The sequence below is a fragment of the Onychostruthus taczanowskii genome, unplaced genomic scaffold, assembly GCF_017590055.1.
Source record: "Onychostruthus taczanowskii isolate IOZ18803 unplaced genomic scaffold, ASM1759005v1 scaffold119, whole genome shotgun sequence".
NCBI lineage: Eukaryota > Metazoa > Chordata > Aves > Passeriformes > Passeridae > Onychostruthus > Onychostruthus taczanowskii.
The window spans coordinates 1,563,837-1,585,019 of record NW_024498340.1 but is presented as its reverse complement, the minus strand read 5'-3'; the positions used below and the strand labels follow the sequence as shown (position 1 = coordinate 1,585,019).

Sequence of the window (21,183 nt, the reverse complement as noted above, 5' to 3'; positions counted from 1 at the left end):
AAAGCAAATGGAATACACAGCTACATCAAGAACACAGAGAAAGGGAGTGCATGCTCCCACATACAGGAAGAACATGATTTGCTTTGCCTTTCCCTTCCCCTTTGATTCCTCCCTAGGTCAGCTACTCTTTGGACTCTTCGAAGAACAATTTGGGGGTTTATAAGACTAATCTCGAAGAGGAATATTATGAGAGCACAAAATTTTAAACAATTCCTAGGCAGCCTGCTCATACTTCTATTTATGTTCATCACAGGGACTTTGTGATGAAGAACCAGATTTATAGAAGAGCCTTAAGTAGGAGATCCAGACCCTACATATACTTTTATAGTCTCTTAACAAGCTCCCACATTTTAGCTACAGCATTGACAAAATCTTATTGCTCAATTAACTTGCTGAACAGCTTTGTATTGGAGGTTAAACAACAAGCCTGCTCTCTCAGCAAATCTCAATGCTTGCCAAATAGTTCTCATCACTACATCCTAGACAAGCTGAAGCCTATGAGCAAAGACACAGATACATATCTAGTGTTCCTCTTCTGTTTGCTTTTTATTTTTAAATTAAAGATCAAAGCGTTCATGGAAAGCAAAACAGAGTTAAAAAGAAAACTCTTATTTCTTGATAAGAGGAAATGCAATCTGGCCCAAGGCAGAATGCACAGAACTATTGACATCTAAGCCAACTATGATCTATTTTTCAAAGCAGGACAAAATGCTTTAGGAGCTCATGTAGTACATAAAGACCTGCATCAGGGCTAAATCATTCCCATAGCTAGTAACTTGTACAGTACATCTCGATGAACATGAAGTCAAACCAGTGAGACTAACTTGTCTTGTGTACTCAAACAAGTAAAGGTTCATAAAAAATATGCTATTTAGAATAGAGCTTGTGCAGATGTAACCAATGAGATTTTCACCCTCCTGGCTTGGTAACAGTGGTCAAGCCCTGATTTCCTCTGCAATATAAACCTATAGACTAATGCAGCCAGTTACTAATCCTCATCTTAGTGCCCAACAGCAAATTTGACACAACTCTTCTTCACCCTTAGCTCTGGAGTAGCTTTATTACACCAACCATGGCATATTACCATGGTTTTTACCTGTAAGAAAAATGCAAAGACTAAAAGGCATTCACTTTGCAAATTCACAGAAGGCTAGCAGGGCACAGAGTCTGAATCTGCTGACTCAGTTGGGAGTGCCTGATGCATTCAGAAAGCAAGCTGCTGCTAAAATTCAGGGCTGAGGCTGCAGGTCTGTTCAAGCACTACTGGAAGCAGTGAACCTGCTTATCTTCTGCCAGGCCATGGTGACTGAACTGCTCCCCTCAGACAGGGGGCAGGTGTCATGCCATGCTGGCACAGGAGAGATGGAGTACTGCAGTGACACGAAACGGCTTCACCTCCAGTGTGTGGGAGCCAGGATATGGAAGATGAGATTTTCATGGTTGTACTACACGCTCGTGTTTATACACGTGGCATATGTGCAGGAGAGGGGAAAGGACACAGAAGCTTTACTATTGCCTACTCCTACTAGCACTGCTCAACAGGCCCACATCTCCTCTATAACAGTCAACATGGCACACAGACACGCATAAAACGTACTTGCCTGCACACACAAATGCAAACACGTTACCTATTAGGGCTTCAAAGCAGTTGGCCATGGCATGGCGGAGATCTGACTCCCTGCAAAGGTCTGGACCATGAGCATAGAGCATGAATCGTTCTAGTTCCAGCTTCTGCAAAATATGTAGAAAGAGGGAAAACCATGGCTTTAGAAGTAGAAGAGTACCAGTTTAGTCACTTAAGTTCAATTACACTGTCATCATGCAGCTACTAGGTTTGAAGGAACTATGAAGCTTTTCTCCAAAGTTTCAGTTTAGACACAGGATAAAATAAAAAATTTCCTTTGTTTATCAGAGGTAAAAACTGGAATGTGATACCATGGAAAAACTAGAATTATCAAACCAAAAGAAACTAAAGCAGAACAGTGAGGAATAGGAAATCTGGTATACACAATCCATTGAACATCTGGCTTTTCCCTCTAAGACCATCAACAGGTGGTAGCCTCTGGGCACTGCAAGAGAAAGCTCATATTTTAATCTGCAGTGCCACCTAGCTTCCTTTCTCCTTTCAAAAGTACATCATTAACACTTTTCTGCTGCCTGAACTAGAGTTCTGCTTGCCAGTCAAAATCTCAGACAGTAAGCTAGATATTTTCTATAATACATGATAATTCTGCTATAGAAATGCAGACAAGAGCTCCTAGATTCTCTTTACATATTTGTCTTTTTGACACAAAACCATTATTGGGATTTTAAAGGAAGAGATTCATGCATCTTGCAAAGTTTGTATGAGAACAGGTTCTTCCCAGCTGGGTGTAAGTTTCTACTGATTAATTTCTTGTTAACTTTTAACTTCATCCTCCCAGAGTATATTTAAGAGGTAAAGCTGGAGACTAAGTTGTTTGAGATGCATGGTTTAGACAAGTTTCTATTGCCAAAAAGAGGTTTCCATTTTCAATGAATGGCAGCCTGTTCACTGCTCCAGAACACTGGAAATTACTACTGACAGTGTTCCATCACACTTCATAATGCACTGCGAGCCCTTCCTAGAGTCAACATAAGAGCAGGATATTAATTGTTTTATATAAAATTTCAACTTCTTATACTCATCATTTGCTTCTGAGTTATGAACAGCATTCCACAAGTTCAAGAGACTTTGAGAGGCTGAGAATTATATGAAGTGACCTGAATGCAACATGACACCGCAGGGGATGAAACCAGGAACATCATATAAGACACATGAGAGGAAAATTGGCAATATACTGGAAGATATTGGGAATATATATTAGCTGTAAATCTAATATTTACAGGTGCATCTACAGTTTTTAAAATATTGCAATAAAATTTTTCAAAAATTGTTCTTGTACAATGATAAAGATTGTGAACAGACTTGAAGAATATATGAGCTTTCCTGATGCAGGTTTAAAAATAGTATCATTAATTCAAATGTCAGGCAACACCATATTTGTAAACAAGGCCCTGATATGAAATGTTTCAATCAATTCATGCTTATCTAAATTAATAAAGAAAGATGTGGAAGAAAATTATTCTGTTCACTGCCTACCCTATGCCTCTCCTGAGAGCTAAGCAAAAAGATATGTTAGAAATCCTGCAGTTTTTGCCAAAATCCCAAGACTGGATGAGCTTGTTTAGGGCACTGTGTGATTACAGAGAGGAAAGATTAAAAGAGCCTCTTGAAAACTATCAGCAGTACACAGTGGACAGTGTGTGCACATGTGTGGCATAATCAATTACATCAGAAAGTCTCAGACTGTCTCTTAAAAAAAAATCTAACAAAATCAAGAATGAGTAAGGGAATACCTACCTATTTATGAATACATTGAATCAACTTTGATATCATAATACCATGAACCAGTATCGTATATAGAAATATAAAAAGCTCCGTCATTCACAGAACTAAATTAAATAAAATTCTAAGGCAACTTAATTTTTCCTAGGAGATAACACAACTCTTCTCCAAAACCCTGTTTAATATAATGCTGACTAATCTGCCAGTCTACAGCGGACCTGAAAATGACTGCATAGGTTATGCAGCAGATGCCATTCCCCCACCTTATTTTCTAGCTCCTGTTGCCATGTTCTCCCTACATGTTCTACATGTTTATAAGTTTGATTATTTTCTTCACTAAGTTCTACTGTCAGCTTGTGCAAATTAAAGGCACGTATAGGCACACCTTCAACAAAGGCTAAAAATGTTATCTTTATGCCTGCAAAAGTCACTTTTCCCAAAAGCATGTTTTGGAGAAAACACAAAGTTTTCCTTTATCTTTAAAACCTACTTTCAGACTGATACGGGTTCCTGCATCCCCAATCTTGTACACAAAACACAGCAAAGAAAGTGATGTTCAAAGCAGGCAGCTCCCTCAAGAAGCAGCCCAGACACTCATAGTATTCCACCCATGGATGTCAAACACAGAGACACAGAGAGCTGTACCTTAGCCAGCATGGCCAGGTGCTGGTTCTGTACAATGGCAGTGCGGTACGTAGCTAACCCTCCTTCCTCTAGAGTGGGAAACAGGTAGTATAAGTGGACACTGGCAAAACAAAAAGCAAACCAGATGCTGTTAGCATGTGATTAAAGAGGAGCCATGCATAGAGAACTGTGCCCTTCCCTCAGACCCTAGTGGGTAATATGGGTGGGTCTCTTCCCAAAGTGGAACTCAGCTTGAAGTAAGGTAAAGATACAACATTCAAACAATGCCCAGTCCTGTCTGATGGGATAGCACTGGCAGCAGAGTAGGAAGAGTGCTGCTTCTCTGCTGGGCAGCACATAATGTCTAAATCCCTGCAGTTCCCAGCCTGCAGTTCCCTCACCTCAGGTTTCTGTCTATCAGCAGCAGCAGAGAGTTCAGCACAGCTGACACCCAGAGGATGCTGAGGAATAAAGCACAAGGGAAGCCTCAGCCTCGAGAAACACTGTGCTGAGGGAACACACTGCTTTCAGGTGCTGCTGCTGCCAACAGGATATCTATCTGTTTATACATGTTTCTTAAAGTACTTTAACAGATGCTAATGGAAACAAAGAACAGAACTCAACAGCCTGGATTTATCAAATGTGTGAAGTCATTATACCACAAACAACTGAAAAAAAAAAAAAGTAGTAAAAATCACAGGCTTTTAACAATCTTTAATGGTATTTGTCGTCATGCTAGAAGGTACTTCATAAAACAAAAATAAAACAACAAGTAATTCACTGATCCCATCAAGATCTGAGTAATGAATAAATGATTTTGGATACTTTCATCTATGACTATCTAACCCATGCCGAAAGAAGTTAATACATAGAGGGTTTTCAACATTCCAATTAAGGCACTGTATGGCACTAATTATTAAAATATTTTATTAAGCCAGTACACAGGGAGAAAAATGCAGATGGATGCAAGATTATTTAAGGACAAAAACTGCTATAAAACTTAGAGGCAATCCAATCAAGCATCATAATTCACAACAGCAGACACCTGAAGTTAAGAGAGGTAGAAAAAATAATCAGACTTAAATAGGTGCTTACATGCTCTACTGAACAAAAATCGAGCTCATTTTTTTTCTGAATCGAGACAAAAGTTAGCTCAGAAAGTGAACTGATGGTTGATGAACAATGACAATGAAAAATGCAAGACATTTTAATCAGCAAGTCTTCCATCTTATCAGCCTGTACTGTTGTATGAGAGAAAAGGCCATGAGTTTTAAGGGCAGTGGAGACCTTTATAGGCTAACAGTTTTTAATATCACGTAGCTAATGGCTAGTAGAGAACAAAGATATAAAGGCAGTTTTGTTGTTCATGTAACAAACTGGCTTAAAGAGCAAATTAGCAGTAAACAAGACTACACCTCTACTTAAAACAGTAGAACAAAGCAGAAAATAGATTATAATCTTCATATTGTGCAACCTGTTTGCCTCTAGTAAGGTAAGGTAGAACAATGGAGGTAACTAATAATATATTAGTATTGTTCACTGATTTCGGAATATTCAGGCCAGAACTGGAGAAATTTTTGATGAACCATGGACTTTTTTTCATTACTTTTGATTAGATTGCATTTCTGCTTGACTATTTAAGTTGTTATGGAAGCTACAGCCCAAATTACTGGAAATACAGGAACTGCAACACATTCAACATTACCCATAAATGCTTCTCCCTTGCAACAGGACAAAAAAAACCCATGGAAACAAAACAGCATGCTAGGAAAAATATCTTTCCTTCAAAAAAGGGTATAAAGTTCAACTTGTCTACAGCTGAATAATCACTAACCCAAATCAATTTAAAATTGCACTCCATGAAACAGAAACTCTAACTTTCTACTTTGTAATCTTTCTTGTTTTATCATGACCACTGGAAGAATTATCAAGAGAGTTGTCTGCAGGTGTGCAGGTCTAAATATCAGGCAGGACTGCAAACATTCACAGTGAAAGTAGACACTGGAAAGTTCAATAAACACAACACTATAATAATAACAACACACAAAGGTGAGAATTGTTGAAGAATTCCCCATTTACCTTGTTAAGAACTCCACCACAGCATCTCCCAGAAATTCTAAACGCTCATTGTGGTTAATCCTGAAAAAGGCATTTTAAAGTTCACCATAACCTAAGCAGCACATAGTGATTATTTACACAACACAATTAAAACAGAAAAAAAAAAATCAGAGTTGATTGCTAATCAGTCATGATACTAATTTTTGCAGCCTCCCACACCCTCTCTGGATTACAAGCCTTTCCAAAACAGAGTAATAACTATGTGAATCATGAAACTCAGGACTGACACCACCACCTTCGAAATTTCTGTATGTTCTGTTCTGAGCTATTGTCAAAGCTTCACAAAATGGGAAAAGGAAACAGGACTGCTGCCTGGCACTGAAGTCAGGTTTCTCTGTCCTTCAGAGGGCACCAGATGATTGAAACAAACAGCCTGTTCCAAGCCTTGTGCATGACACTAGGGAGCTCTACCTAATTAACATCAACACCTGCAGGGCAGGATGACCCTGCAGCAGATCGTTGCTATGGCAGAGGGAATAGGACCTTTTCACAGCACCTTTAAATGCCTTGTTTTCTGTAACTTCCTCTGAGCTCAAAAGAAAAAATGGCTGTACCAGGAGATGCATCCAAACATGTCATTAAGTTATTAGGATCTTTTATTTCCTGTTTTCTTTCATCACTGCTCCTGATTTACCTTTGTTTTCCATAAAGTTTCATTTCCTTCAAGCTGTCTGCCTGCTTATATTCAAAGGACTAAAAGGGCAAGCAGCTGAAAAAGAATGTGAGTTTGTCTTTGAATACATACAAATTTCTGCTCCAGACACCAAAGCAAGTAAGCAACACCATTTTTGATTTCATACATGACTGTAAAAGAATCAAGGCCACAGGATTTTTTTTTAATCCAGAAGATCCTTGTCAAGTATTTGGCAGCTTTTATTGTAATTTTCATTCCTCCAACAATTATATAATTAGTGTAATTTCTGAAATAGCAGGCCTTTGTTATGGGCTGAAAGAATTCAAATACTTCTGATGTATAAAACAGTAATGTGTGAGCAAATCTACACCTCTGTGTGGCAACATAACTGAAAACACACCACTCTCAGAGATGGGACTTTACATTTTTATGTTATTTCACAAGAATCAATGCAATTTAGCCTTATGTTATCTTTAGAGGACTCAAATAAGCTTGAAGAGAAAAGGGCATGGTCTAGTTTAAACAGTATTTAGGGAACAGTGCCACAATAATTTATGCAGAATTAATTTTCTCCTATTCCCAAGCTTCTTCCAAAATGATGGCTCTTGAACAGTCCAGCTACAGCACTAGCTGACTAAAATACACACTGCTATCTAGTTCATGCATTTAAGAGATTGCACTGGCAACTGTTTCTTGCATTAGCTTTGTGAGCTTTGTTTATTCAACTTCAGCTCAATATGTTGTCTGTGGCTGTAAACCACATCTGAAACTATATTTATATGCAGAGAATTCTTAGTGGTCATTTACAGATTATTGCATTAAAACATTAATGGGTTTTGCATCTGTCTGTAAATTGGAATAGTAAATCAGCAAAGCTCATGCTCAGCACCATACTCCTGTTAACAAGGTGCCATGCCAGGAAGGTGCTACTGTGAGAAAAAGTGATGAAGAATCCAATTTATAGCACTGATAACAACAACAACAAATCTTATTTTTTATTCTGCAGAAAGCAAAAAGGTAGCCTTTTAGTCCTCCTCATTTCAAGGATCAACAAAAATGATAGAATTATCTGTTAAAACCTTCCTCAGACATTTTCTGCAGGCATGACCAAACATTTGCTATGTCACTACTAATGGAGGTTCAGCACACCTTCATAATATAAAAGTCAATTCAAAATGACTTTTCACTTCAACTATTTGCCAAAGCTGTTGCTGGCAGTAAGTTGGTTATTTCTATTAAATATATCCCACTGCAGCAGCTTCCCTACTTGCAAACAACTATTTTCATTACCTGGAAGGAGCTGGATCATCCTGTCCCAAACGGGACATAATATTTATCAGGGTGTTTATTCCTAAAAACATAAACAATGCACTATTAAGTAAACAGCCACTAATTCACTTTGAATAAATGTAGAAAACAATTACTCAAAATGTTACTTGTAATTGCTGTACACAAGATTATCCTGTTATTTACAGGGCTCATTACATAAAGTATAGTCCTTACCACTGCTCTCTGCCTAACTGACCACAGTTCCATTACAACAGTATTGAATTTTTACATTCAGGGAGCCAGATAAATACCACCTTTGCATGAAAAGGACATTCTAAACATTACATAAGCAACAAACAATTTATTTCATTATCACTGAATACACATTAAAGGGGTGAGGAATATTTTGCAGCAGACAGACCACATGTGCACATTGGTAAGACACATTTACAAAATATATTCCAGTTTGTTCACCATGTGGAGCAGCAAATTAAGAAAACAGTACTTGCCAAAAATGTAAGCAAATACATCCTCCCACTTATTACCGTTGCTTGTTCTCAGCTCTTTACTTACTGACTAATTTGCAAAATCCAGTCTTTTAGAAAGACTTCACCAGTGTCTGCATATAATTTTTGAAATCGCCTACTGAAGGTATCTCTCAAAAGAACAATGGCCAAGGAAATGATAATGGAACAAAGGGTGTTCTTACTGATTAAATGTGAGGTAAGAGAAAAATGTTAGTGGTGTAAATAGCATACCTTTTTTTCTCATGTGTATATGGTGAACTTTTCTATCTCCATACTTGGGCTGTCGAATCCCACAGTTGGATAAGGAATTTCTGGCATGATCCGGATTCATCCCAAAATTTAAATGATGGCTTGGATGAGTCATGGCAAGCTATAGTGTAACACATACAGAAAAAAAAAAAGGGTTAAATGTACTTTTAAATGTACTTTTGCAAATGAACGAAAAACATTATCTTAGACCAGTAGCTAGTAATAGTTATTTTTCAGTTTGAAGAAAGGTTACAAAGTGATGCAGTCAATCAGAAACTTGGTTCCAGCAATTTAAATGTAGGGTGAGCTACTTCAGCTGTCAAAAAGAAGCAACATTTATGCTCAATCATCAGTTTAACTAATTAACGTTCATAATTTTTTTCTTTAAAGAAAAATTAGTTTAGAAGAGAAAAAGCATGAACTATCAATTTGCCTTAAGACTTTTGCTTACCAGCGTTGCTGACCTGATTTCAATACATTTGCTTACTTAAAAATATAGTCACTCTAACACTGAACTATAAATATTCATATTAAAAAAATAAGCAATTAAAAGAGCTTCTCAACCATCCATATTTACATTATTAAAATATCTATAAAACCCTCGTAGCTCAAAAAATGAAACAACAACAAGTACATTATTCTTGGCAGAGTTAATCACAGAAGAACTCTTTCCCTCATGACTGTAGAGGACTCATTCTTCAAATGGAAGAGGAATGACAGGATTTGTCCTCTGTTCTACCTTTGTACCACCAAGGATTACCAAAAGTTTACTATGTTGCTGACATCACCACTGCAGAAATGGCAGCAGTAAACAGAACTTGTTTTTCAGATCTCCATCCTGCAAACTCCTACATTTTCTCCTTCTTTACACATACACAGATCAAAATATTGTGCTTGTATAAAAGTATCGGCACACAAATATTGTGTATGAAAACGAGGAAACATTGGAAAATGCAAGCTGCAGACACTTACTTCTGACCCACATGCAGGACTGGTGCTGCAGACTGCGAGCAAAAACATTAAGTAATTCACTCAAACATTGTCTGTTGCTTTCTAAGCATAAAACTTAAAAGAGTAAAATTATAGTTAATCAACAATAAGAACTTTCTCAAAGTCCTTTTTAATTCCTTGACAGTATTGCTAAGTTTGTTGTAATTGCACATTCTCAAATTCTGCTCCATCTGGATTAGATGACACATTACAGCTTTTCTGAATAGATAGTTCAGTGTAATCTTTTTTTAATCTGCTTGTACTTTAAAAAGAATATACCATGATAAAATAAATAGCAATCAATGCAGAATTATACATCTAACATTGCCTATGCTCAAGCAGATTACTGATACTATATACATTTTTAAAAAGCTCTTCCTATTATGGAAAATGTTTTTAGGTTTTAAATAAACGAGTGTAGGGACAAAGCATTAAAAAATACATTTGTTATAACCAACCATGACTAACACTTGATTTTTATGCTCTCAGCTCTTTTTGATTAGAATATACTTGTTGGTTTGTGTGTTTAGCCTCAATATTTTGAAAGTTTCCATCACTGCATTTTTATCTTCAACATTAGAATAAAGACAACTTGCCAACAACCAAATCCTAGAAAATGCTCAATGTTTAATATAACTTGCAGTAGGAAAAGGCCTGGAAAACAAATCCTAGAAACCAGAAAAGCTGTGAGAAAAAAACATTTCCTTAAAATAATTTGGGAGTAAAATCTCTAAAGAAATGCAAAAAACTGCCACGTTTGAACTTAGCCCAATCATTGGAGGGAGATGACGCTTACTTTGAAAGAAAGTTCTGAATAGACGTCCCCATTTTCCTTCAGTAAACTCAGAAAAAGTCTAAGAGGAAAGGGGCCATCATGCAAAGAATTGGCCTCAGAGGTAATTAGTTCCAAATATGCACTAACATAAAAGGTTGGTTATGTGACATGGATGTATCCAAAACAAGTAAAAGCTTTTCTTCTCCAGTTCCTGCTCCTGCTTGTTAATAAAAAAATTCAATCATGTTCTTGCAGAAATCAAGAGCTGAACAGAACTTTGCAAATTTCCATTCACTAGCTACAAATGCAAAAAAAGGGCCATGTTTTAACTCTTCTCTTTTGGAACAACTGGCTATAAAAACAAGAAGCAAGGCACATCCACTCATCTGCAGAATAACATCGTATTCTCTATAAATACCTGAAAAAAGGAACTTACCCAGAAATGAGTACTTGACAGTCTTTTCAGTAACTGTATTTTTGTCTTGCTACACATTACAAGCAAATCCAGCTCTACCATGGGAGCAAAGGTAGGTGTAATATCTATGTGAACAATAGATATCTCTACTTAGAAGTCTCATGGGAAAACTGAAACTTTCAGAAGATCTGCAGTACAAGTAATCAGGTCCATCCAAGCTGTGGCAATGCTGTGCACTTCAGCACTATGGATAAGCTCAGTAATATCATGGAGAAAAACCAGCAAGATGTTGGGGTTTTGTTTTCATATCTTACCTGCAGTAAGCACCTATCTCGAAAAGTGTAGCCTATCAATTTGTCCAAGTGCATGAGACACTGATGGTAGCGGACATGGTGGGTGAGGACAGGAAGCATCATTGCATGCTGAAAAAATAAATGCAATAAGCAAAACCATTCAACTTTAGTGTACAGAGAATTCAGTTGATTGAGCTAAAAATACAAACACTTCCCAACTGTGACAACATCTAGTTTACTGGTTTGGTTTAAATGAGGAAAAAAAAATCAGTTTCCCATCCTTCACTTATCAAAGCACTTAATTAATAATATGTTTTTACCACCACAGCCCTGCCCAGTCTAAAGGAATAAATACATAAACCAGTCTTCAACTTAAGCAACTTAAGTAACAGAAAATTTCAAGAAGCTACGACTGAATACAACGTTATATGTTTGTACCTTTTCTTTTAACACCCTGCTTCAAAAATTAAGAAACATCACTTCCCCTCTGCCTCATTACATTATGGAAGAAACACTTTACACCACTATAGCCAGCTTTCACCAAACTACAGTAGGTACTCAATTTTCAAGCACAGTTGTGCCTTGCTTCACTTCCTTTTGAGGAAGAATTACGGGATTTTTGAAATGCTGTAGTTTGGCACATTTGATGTGCTAAAAAATATCAGAAAGGTTGCTGTTTGTCTAAGACAGACAATGTTTTTCTGTTGGGGAAAATATCAATAAAATTGAAAAAAACAACTCTATTTTGTAAGAGTGGCAGTCCCCCTCTCTCAGTGTTTTGAAGGAATTCTCCACTAATATTGACTTCAGATGCATATGGGTTGAAATAAGCAATTAGTATAGTTTATCAGTAGAGTAGTATAGCAATTATTATATCAACATCCAAATTTTTGCATAAAAAGGAAGAGAGAAACAGGAGAAATGCAGAATTTGAAGACGTTTATGCATGTGAGCACTTGTGAACTATTTTTTTCTAATTGTTCCTATCACTGACATGACATGAATATATTCAAAATAAAGGTGTATTTTAATGGCATTAAAATCTGAGTGCTGTCACAATTAATTCAGAAAAAGGATTGTGTATGATTAGAGGAAATGAGTGTACAGCATGGAGAGAAGCATGAAAAACAAGCACATGAAGTAGATGATGTATAATTTATAGAATAAATGCTCTAACACATATCTGCAGGTCACTAACGACAGAACAGCAGGAAATACAAACCAGTGAATGTTACAAGATCAAAAATTAAGATTAACTAATGGCAAGACTTTCTGTTTAAGTAAAAGACCATGAAATTCCTGAGAACTGAGTACAGGGCTGGGAGATAATCACAGAATCATTTAGATTGGAAAAGACCCTTAAGATGACTGAGTCCAACTGCTAAAGTAACACTGTAAACTCCACCAACTAAACCATGTCCCACAGACATTTATAAATACCTTCAGGGATGGTGACTTCACCACTTTCCTGGGCAATCTCTTACAATGCTTGATCACTTTATCTGCAAAGAAATTATTCCTAATATCCAATCTTAAACCCCCTTGGTACAACTTGAGACCATTTCCTTTTGTCCTGTCACTTGCTGCCTGGGAGAACACACCATCTCCCACCTGGCTACACCCTCCTTTCAGGCAGTTGTAGAGAGTGATAAGGTCTCCCATGAGCCTCCTTTTCTCCCAGCTCCCTCAGCTACTTCTCATGAGACTTGTGCTCCAGACCCTTCACCAGCCCCAGTGCCCTTCTCTGGACACACTCCAGGTCCCTCAATGTCCTTCTTGTATTGAGGAGCCCAAAACTTGTCACAGGATTCAAGGTGCAGCCTCACCAGTGCTGAGTACAGAGGACAATCCCTGCCCTGCTCCTGCTGGTCACATTATTGCTGATACAGGCCAGGATGCCCCTGGCCTTTCTGGCCACTTGGGTACAAGCTGGCTCATGTACAGCTGCCTGTTGACTAGGAACTCTTCCCTTGTCCTTTTCTCTCAGATGAAATAAACAGACAATAGGCAAGAAAAAGACTCTCTGGATCTCCAAATGGCAGAGAAACATGAAACTACTCCAAGCAGAACTAGGAAGTGATATTAGGAAGTTTTATTTTGTTACCATGTCACTCATTTACAGTTTTTCTGGGGTATTTGTAAGAACATCCCTTTTATCTCCATATAAACTGTACAGGTGTGCTTCCTATGTAATCCTTCATGGAAGCAATTTATTGAAAAACACCAAAACAACCAAACCTGAAACTGTTTCACAGGACAACTGTGCCTCCCTGCCTCTACGCTCCACCATACTAGACAGAAAGAGTCTTCTCAAGGAACATTTAACATTCTTTACACCAATACATGTGTTCCTGCATTTGAGGACTGAGATACCAAGTTTCAGACTTTTATCAGCTGTGGTGCAGTGAAAAAAATAATTGACAGACCCCTGGGAGCACACAGAAATACTTTAATTTGACTCTTGAAGTTATATTGATAAAATGCTGCTTTCCTATTTGATTGATTGATTGATTGATTGATTCAATCAACATTCGTCATCTTGGACTACAGTTATTCAATGTTTCTGATGTTTTATGTATTTATCTCTGTAGAAGAGATGTTGTTAAAATATGTATGATTTCAAATACTTTGCATGTCCTTTTCTTACTGCAGCTGGCATGGCAAGGCAGAGACTCCCTCAAGTGCCCCAGATAGTGCCCTCATCCCCCAGCACAGTAGGTGCTCCTGACCTGAAGCAACTAAGGGGAAGCAGGTGAGGTGAAATATTTTGGAATGCACGAAATGCTGAACACTCTACACTGCTGTTGAGGGCTCACCAGCAACAATGGTGTGGGTGGAGAGGGGGAACAGAGGTGGTGTCTTCTCAGCATGGCCAGATCCTGCCACACTGTATATTACATGCTGCCCAGCTCAGTGGCCAAGTACTGCACTTGATATACTGGTAACTTCAAGCGAGCCTGTCAGAACTCAGACATTTTATTAAACATTCCACTCACCATTTTTCCTCCCCTTTCAAGCAGTTAATTTCTGAGACAGCAAAGACCAGTGTCACTAAGGCTACATGGAACTCAGAGCAAGTATAAGCTATCACAAGTGACTTAAAAGAGTTTCAATCTTCTAAACTGCAATGCTTTTAAAAGCAGTAATTTTAAATCACTGCACTTGAGCTCTGCCCCCAGAGCTGATTTATGCATATTTAGTTTTAGTCTTCTTTAATCTGGGAAAAAGCATGTAGCAACAGCAGCAATCTTTCATTTTACAGACATACAGTTGCATATTCTTAGCCTCTCTAACAAATCAAATCAAAGGACCTTCATAGCAGAACTGGCTGATTTAGATGTTACAGCTGCAGATTGGCACAAAAACTGTGAAATAGCTGTACTTTTATCATTCTTTGGTGTTTTGCTGTCCTTCAACAAAATATTCAAGAATAGGAGATGGAAGGAATATTCAAGACATTAGGAAATGAATCACAAAAGATATTATGAATAACACAGAACAGTTCCAAAGTGCCTAAACTGGAAATCTACACTGTTTACTTAAGCTGTAAAAAGATATACAGCTCACAACGCAAAAAATAGGAAAGGACTGTGATGTTCCTGAGCCATGTGAGGAGATCTCGTGCCATTATTCACCTTCTACTTCAGAAGCAATAGTAGAGTCACAAGAAATGTTTCAGATAGAAGAAAAGCAATTTTAATTGCTAGCATTTCTCTCTAGAATATCTCCCTTTTGCCTGATCAGACTTCTAAGATTATTATGGAATTTCTACCTATACCCTTGCCTAGCAACCCCCCTAATTTATACTTCACATTGTTAAGCTAATACTAAGTTGCATGCATTTAACTCTTAAATAACATCACCAAATCAACAGCTAAAAAATAATGCAAGTATATCCCTAGCATAATTATTTGGCTGTTACTACTACTCAAATTTTACTAATATAAAATGAAATAAAAATTGCATTTATTCTTATCATATCACAAAGCTGGTTGCTGTCAACTGATTCAGAATAGGATCTGACAGAGATGTTCCTTGGAGATGTCATGCATATGAAACAGCGCATCTGAAAGATACCTTTCTACTGAGGCTCACCTCAAAAGGTAATTGTGGTGGGGTTTTAGGTTTTTTTTTTTACTTTCTTTCAAGTAAAAAGATATTTCTTCATGCTTTACTGTAAAACTTGGGGTGTTTTTAAAAGCAATCTAAATAGAAAAATATAATAAAATTAAAATATATAAAACCAAGCCAGCTGATGGATTAAGAGTTCCACATTAGATTCAACATTTGGCAAACCTCCAGCCTCAAACTGGCCATTCCTAACCTCTCTCCCTTGCACTAATCAACCCCTGGTAGAAAATTTTAAATTACAATTTTTTGTGTGTATAGAAGGGGTGGACAGAACACTACAATAGTTCCCTAAATCAATAGATATTAATTTCCATTTGGTTCCTCAGTCTGGAAGAAACCCTTGCAAAGGTAAATGGCAGCTACCAAGAAAGAAAATACATCTCTCTGGTTCAGTCACCTGGCAGACATCAGAGCGTATCCCTGTTTTCCAGAAGCCCTGGCTGCTCAACTCCACAGTCACTTCACGTCTCATTGTGTTCTTCTGGCGAATTTTCTGCAGTGCTTCCTAAGCAGGGAGAGAACAGAGCTCCTGTGAAGAGCTTGCTACAACAAAGCACAGCAATGCACACACCAGCGTGTTCACAATACCCATGTGAGGTTCAGTTTTGGTTAGCAGTTTCTAAGGCTGGTACATATCTGATAACTCCCAGACAGAGACTGGCAGATGTGTTGGAATATAGTGTAGGCAGGGGATTTTAGTAGAACAAGGAGAGAACAGAGGTGACTACATTTTCTTTGCTGCAAATGACAAAACAAACCAATCCAACTCATACATCCAAGATGATACATGAGTAAGAAAGGTCAAGTCCTTATAATGAAAGCACTTTCTTTACCAGATATACAAAACAACCTCTTCATTCATGTCCATCACTGTGAGTACTCCTGGTCTGAACACTCAGGAGGAGCAAAACAGGCTTTGTTTTGTCATCTTGGCTACTTTGCAACAGTTCCTGTTCAGCTATGTCACTCTGCCCAGTCTGGCAAAGGGGTCAGCATTCACCAGTCCTGGAGACTATGCTGATCGAAATCCACCAATTTTATTTCAATAAGAATTATTAAAAACATGTTTTACCTTGACCCCTGGCTATTTTGGTAGTGGGCAAACAATTTGTCTCTAGAAACCATGAAAGGGTCAGAATCATTAAAAGATTTTGATAGTATCATTGAAAGAAAATATTTTCTGTAAAAATGAAATGAAAGAAAAATAGATAAAATAAATAAGCCCTGTATTAGAATCTCTTGGTTCCAATACTATAAAGCCCTGGGGTGTGCAAGCTCCCTACGCAGCATGAACTAACCCCTCAGTGCTCTGCCTTCTTCAGAACACAAAGCTCTTCAAAGCTGCAACTTATCCTGCCTCTCCTTCTCCTTTTCATTGCAGGGCACTCGCTCAAAGCTGTCTCTTCCCGGCTCCCAGTTTGAAGCCTGTGAGCATACCTGGGCAGGAACAGGCTCTGTTTTCTGATTTGCAGAGGCTCACAGAGTAGTTCCAACAGGTGCATCTGTCCAGACACAGATTCATCAAACCTCAGACACCCCAGTAAAGAGGTGTCTAGGGTAAGATGCTAGATAGCCCTGGTTCCTTTTATATTCAGTGAAGGGGATAAATGGCTTCAAAAATGCATTTCTCCCTCCACTGACTTCAAAGTGAGCCTTCAGGTCCTAATTTATTCATCTGCTGTAAATGCTCAAAGTTAGGTTAGAGGAACAAAGCCCCAGGCATGACCTTGTCACAAATAATATCATTGTACAGCCTCACAGTGGTGGATGACTGATGGCAGAGGGAACAGAGATGCTGCCAGCACTGCACCCCTTGTGCATTGTCAAAGGTGTGTCATTGAGTTTTTCTGAGAAAGGTGCTATAGTGTTTGCCAGACCTGGCTGTATTTCAGTCTGACTGGCTCAGAAGCACTCCATAATAAGTGATTCATAATCTTTAAAAGCCCATGTACTAGTCAGGTACAGTCCTACAGCTCCTTCTGAGTTAGTGACACCTCTACTAGCAAATATATAGATTATCCTCACATAAAGTTGCAGCTTCAGCCCTGTATGCCTCCCTCTTGGCAAGCTACTTGTAAAACTCATTATCCTAAATACAGTCTAGAAACAAAAAATCAGCACTCCACAGCAAGTGCTAAATAACAAAGGAACATTTTATCTTCTGGAGCAAAATATGATCCCACCCTTACAAACAATCCACTACAATTTTACAAATGAGCTATACATTACCCCCCTAATGAAAATATGCCCATAAAACAATGATCTTCTGCTTGCTCTGTGTGTAGTTGTGGCAAACAAAATCACCTCTGTAAGAACAAATCTTTTTTTTCCTTTACAACTGTGTCACAGTTCAGTCACGATGTTGTGGGTTTGGTTTGTTTTTTTTTTTCTGTTTACGAGTAAGGAAGCCAAGTGCTTATTTAATATCAGCGTTAAATAAAATGTTTACTAACACTCATGCTCACACAACAGCACACTATACTTTGCAACAGTGAAAAAATTCAGGTGCAATGTCATATGTATCAAACACCAAACACTTTCTGCAAACAAAAGTAATTCTTCTGAAAGTGCAAATTCTGAGACTTCCCCAATAAACTGGGGAAGTCTCAGGAATCACACTCCATGATTCTCAAGCATCCTTCCCAACTCAGGGTAGCCTATGATTTTATGAATAATTAGTCTTTCTAATGAATAAATAAAGATACAATATCACTTAATTAATTACCATCCTGTACTCGAGAAGTTAATTGTGTATTCTCTACACAGGTTGTCAAATTAAGAGTGCCTGATGGACACGCACCAGACAAATTCAAACTTTCAGTCCATGGGTTTAGAGAATTAGGTTAGTTTAGGCTATATTTAGGAGTCTTTGTTTTTCCGCTTTTAATTCCCAATTGGTTGAGCATTTGCACTTAGGAAATGCTTATTGCTCATCACTTTGCAGGGAAAAAAAACAAAATGAGAAAAATATCTTGTCTATCATACAACAACCAGACGATTTCAAGTCAAAGATTCTAAGCAATGTCACCATACCATCTAATAAATTACGGTTTATGCACACAAGTGTGGCAGCTTTTATTTCAGAAGAGAAATGTTTAAAATTATGAGCCAGTTAAAAGTGCATTATGAAATAAAAAGTCCTTCTCTATGCTAATTCTTGAAACCATTAATAGCAACAGCTATAAAGAAGTTATGGTTCCATAACAATAATTTCTATAATTGGGTAAAAATCTTGCAGCAGTTTGACAGCTGAAAAAAGGGAAAAACCTCCACTCAATAACAAGCATAGATAAAAATAAAATCCATGTTAAGAGTCTGGAAAGAAAATGTTTTATAAAGGATTTCTGTTGTTTCCACAAACAGGACAGTCATAAAACTTTATTCCCTCCCGAATTACGATGCTCAATAATCAATCATAGGAAGGCCCAGAATACCTCTCTTTGTGATAATTTCTGTTTATCAGCCTGTTTGACTTTGGGACTGTTAGCCAGTAGGTGACGCAGCTTCACATAACTCTTCCACAGCTTTTGGTATCTGAAGAACAAAACCAGAAAACAAGTATTTTGGTCAGTGAACAGAAGTGTCTCCCTGTTTATCATTAGGAACACACCAGCTGCTAATAATGCACACAATGTACACAAGCACCTTTTTGCTACAGAAATAAAATAATCTCAAAGCTTTTTCTGAGAGGTGATAGTGCCTGGGTAGCTGCTCCAGCAGGGTGGGCCAGGTAGCAGAGAGGAGGCGTTGGTGTGCAAAGTGAGGTAAAGAACAGCAAAGATACAGGCAGACCCCAGGTGCCCCAGATACCCACCCATCCTCTCCAAAGGGCCACCTCTGCATGCTGAAAAGACGTGCCTGCCCCTTAATTCAGGCAGGTGAAAACTCCTTCTCCACACGGTTTACCTATCAGTCACTGCAAAGGAGTAGCACCCTTCCCCAGGAAGTGTCTGTCCTTACACCAGCTCAAACATTTCAGTGAAGCACATGAGGAAGAGCTCTACAAGTCACATGCAACATGAAGTTACTCTGTGAAAAGTAAAATGGAAGTTTTGTTCCCTATGGGTTTGTGCTGAATGAAAAGAGCAATTCAAGTTATTTCTGAGACTGGCACATATTTAAGTTTTCTGGTTTTCTCCAACCATCTAGCCTTTTCTAATTTTGGCAGTGTCTAATTACACATGAACCCCAATTACAATGTTTTCCTTGGTGGGAGTCCCTCAGCGATCTAGCACAAACTTTCACCAAATTTGTAAGAACTTACTCCATTTGAAAACAACATTCCAACATTATATTCAGTTGCAATGGACCAACAGGTTCAAAAGTCACAGTGGGAGGAGCAACAAAGAAAATCGTGACAGGGACCCTGTGTCCTTAGGAAACAATGCTACCTACTTTCAAAATAAAACCTCTGTATTCAGGACAACCATAAATCAGAGTTTGAATAGGAAGCAGAAAATTAGAGGCCAGCGGAAAGAAGTTTACCCAAGTTGATTTAACTTGTATTTATATTATAAAAGACAATCTTCCCCAGCAACAACTTAGAGCAGTGGTTTTATTAGGAAGTTTTCAAGTTAGTGGCTTAGTAGTCAATGAAGAAGCAGCTCTTACTGTTTCATAATCTTCCCAGCATCCCACATTTACAGACACATAAAAAAACCTTTTCTTATTGGCACTTTTTCCCCAGCTATTTCTCTGCAGCATTCTTGAATGTATACTCTCTGCCTCTGGAGATACTGGTATTTTTTCAGTCTACAAACACATCTGAAATGGTCAATCCATAGATTTTTCACATGCTCCATTCACTGCACTTTTGCAATCTGCAGAACAGCACATCTATTTTTGATAAATCACCATCCGAAAAAGAAAAATTAAGTTAATGAACAAATCAACGAAAACAAACAGAACAAATGCCTTGAGGAAGTTTCAACCCAAAAACAAGAACCTGAAACTGTGATCTACAATACACATTTTTCTGCATGTATTGACAAGGGTGAAACAAGCTTTGTTATTGCAATTAAGTTTGAGAATTAATAAACATATTACCATTACAAAAAATTCTGTATTAGAACATCACAAAGAAAAGACACATTAGAGGAAAATCTCTTCTGGGTGCACATACACCAGAGTTAATGCTGACATTTATAACAGCACCACAGAGGTCTTTCACAAAAATGCTTTGTTACTTTGATAAAACAAAACATACCTATGTTCTGTAAGCAGCTCCAAGGTTAAAACCAAAAACAAAAAACAAATCCACGAGTAAATTTTAAAGAAAAAAAAACGTGTGGGAAGAATAATGCGTCTCTTTATACTATTTTCAATGAAAATACTAGAACTTTACAGTTACTAATAAATTCAGCATCAAAGTAGAGATAATTCTTATATTTTTGGGTCTAATTATTTCCTTTTTGTGGACAAGAAAACTAAAAGACAAAGAGATATGCTAATGATCAAAGTCAAAAAACCCATCTTATTATCTGGGTTAGCACTCAATATTCCTACGTTCTGCCACGCTGAATTTAAAATCCTCAGGAGGCAGTTGCAAAAGAATAAAACTGTCATACAAGCACGTGCGTGTTTGGACCTCAAAACTGCAGATCTGTTGACCATTTTGCACATAAATCATCCTTTCTTTCTGCATTTTTGTTTTTAGTATTATTGCTGTTACTGTTTATTTTCTTGTCTCATTGCTACTTCCAGTAAATCATTCTTCTCTCAACCTGTGGTCTCCACCTTTTTGTGTCTCTCAGAGGAAGGGGAAGAGAGCGGCTTGTGGATCTCTTATTAG

General features: G+C 37.8%; 1 protein-coding gene across 3 annotated transcripts in view; it reads right to left on the bottom strand.

The window, feature by feature from the left end:
- Nucleotides 1-21,183, bottom strand: part of DROSHA (drosha ribonuclease III) — a 74,635-nt gene that overhangs the window by 20,715 nt on the left and 32,737 nt on the right. For all 3 annotated transcript variants that reach the window (XM_041427762.1, XM_041427763.1, XM_041427764.1), the window contains 8 exons: nucleotides 18,827-18,926; nucleotides 15,790-15,897; nucleotides 11,283-11,390; nucleotides 8,771-8,909; nucleotides 8,034-8,094; nucleotides 6,071-6,130; nucleotides 4,013-4,112; nucleotides 1,629-1,731 (listed from right to left, as the gene is read on the bottom strand). In XM_041427762.1, the coding sequence (XP_041283696.1) occupies nucleotides 1,629-1,731; nucleotides 4,013-4,112; nucleotides 6,071-6,130; nucleotides 8,034-8,094; nucleotides 8,771-8,909; nucleotides 11,283-11,390; nucleotides 15,790-15,897; nucleotides 18,827-18,926 (779 nt within the window). The remainder of the gene's footprint in view (nucleotides 1-1,628; nucleotides 1,732-4,012; nucleotides 4,113-6,070; nucleotides 6,131-8,033; nucleotides 8,095-8,770; nucleotides 8,910-11,282; nucleotides 11,391-15,789; nucleotides 15,898-18,826; nucleotides 18,927-21,183) is intronic.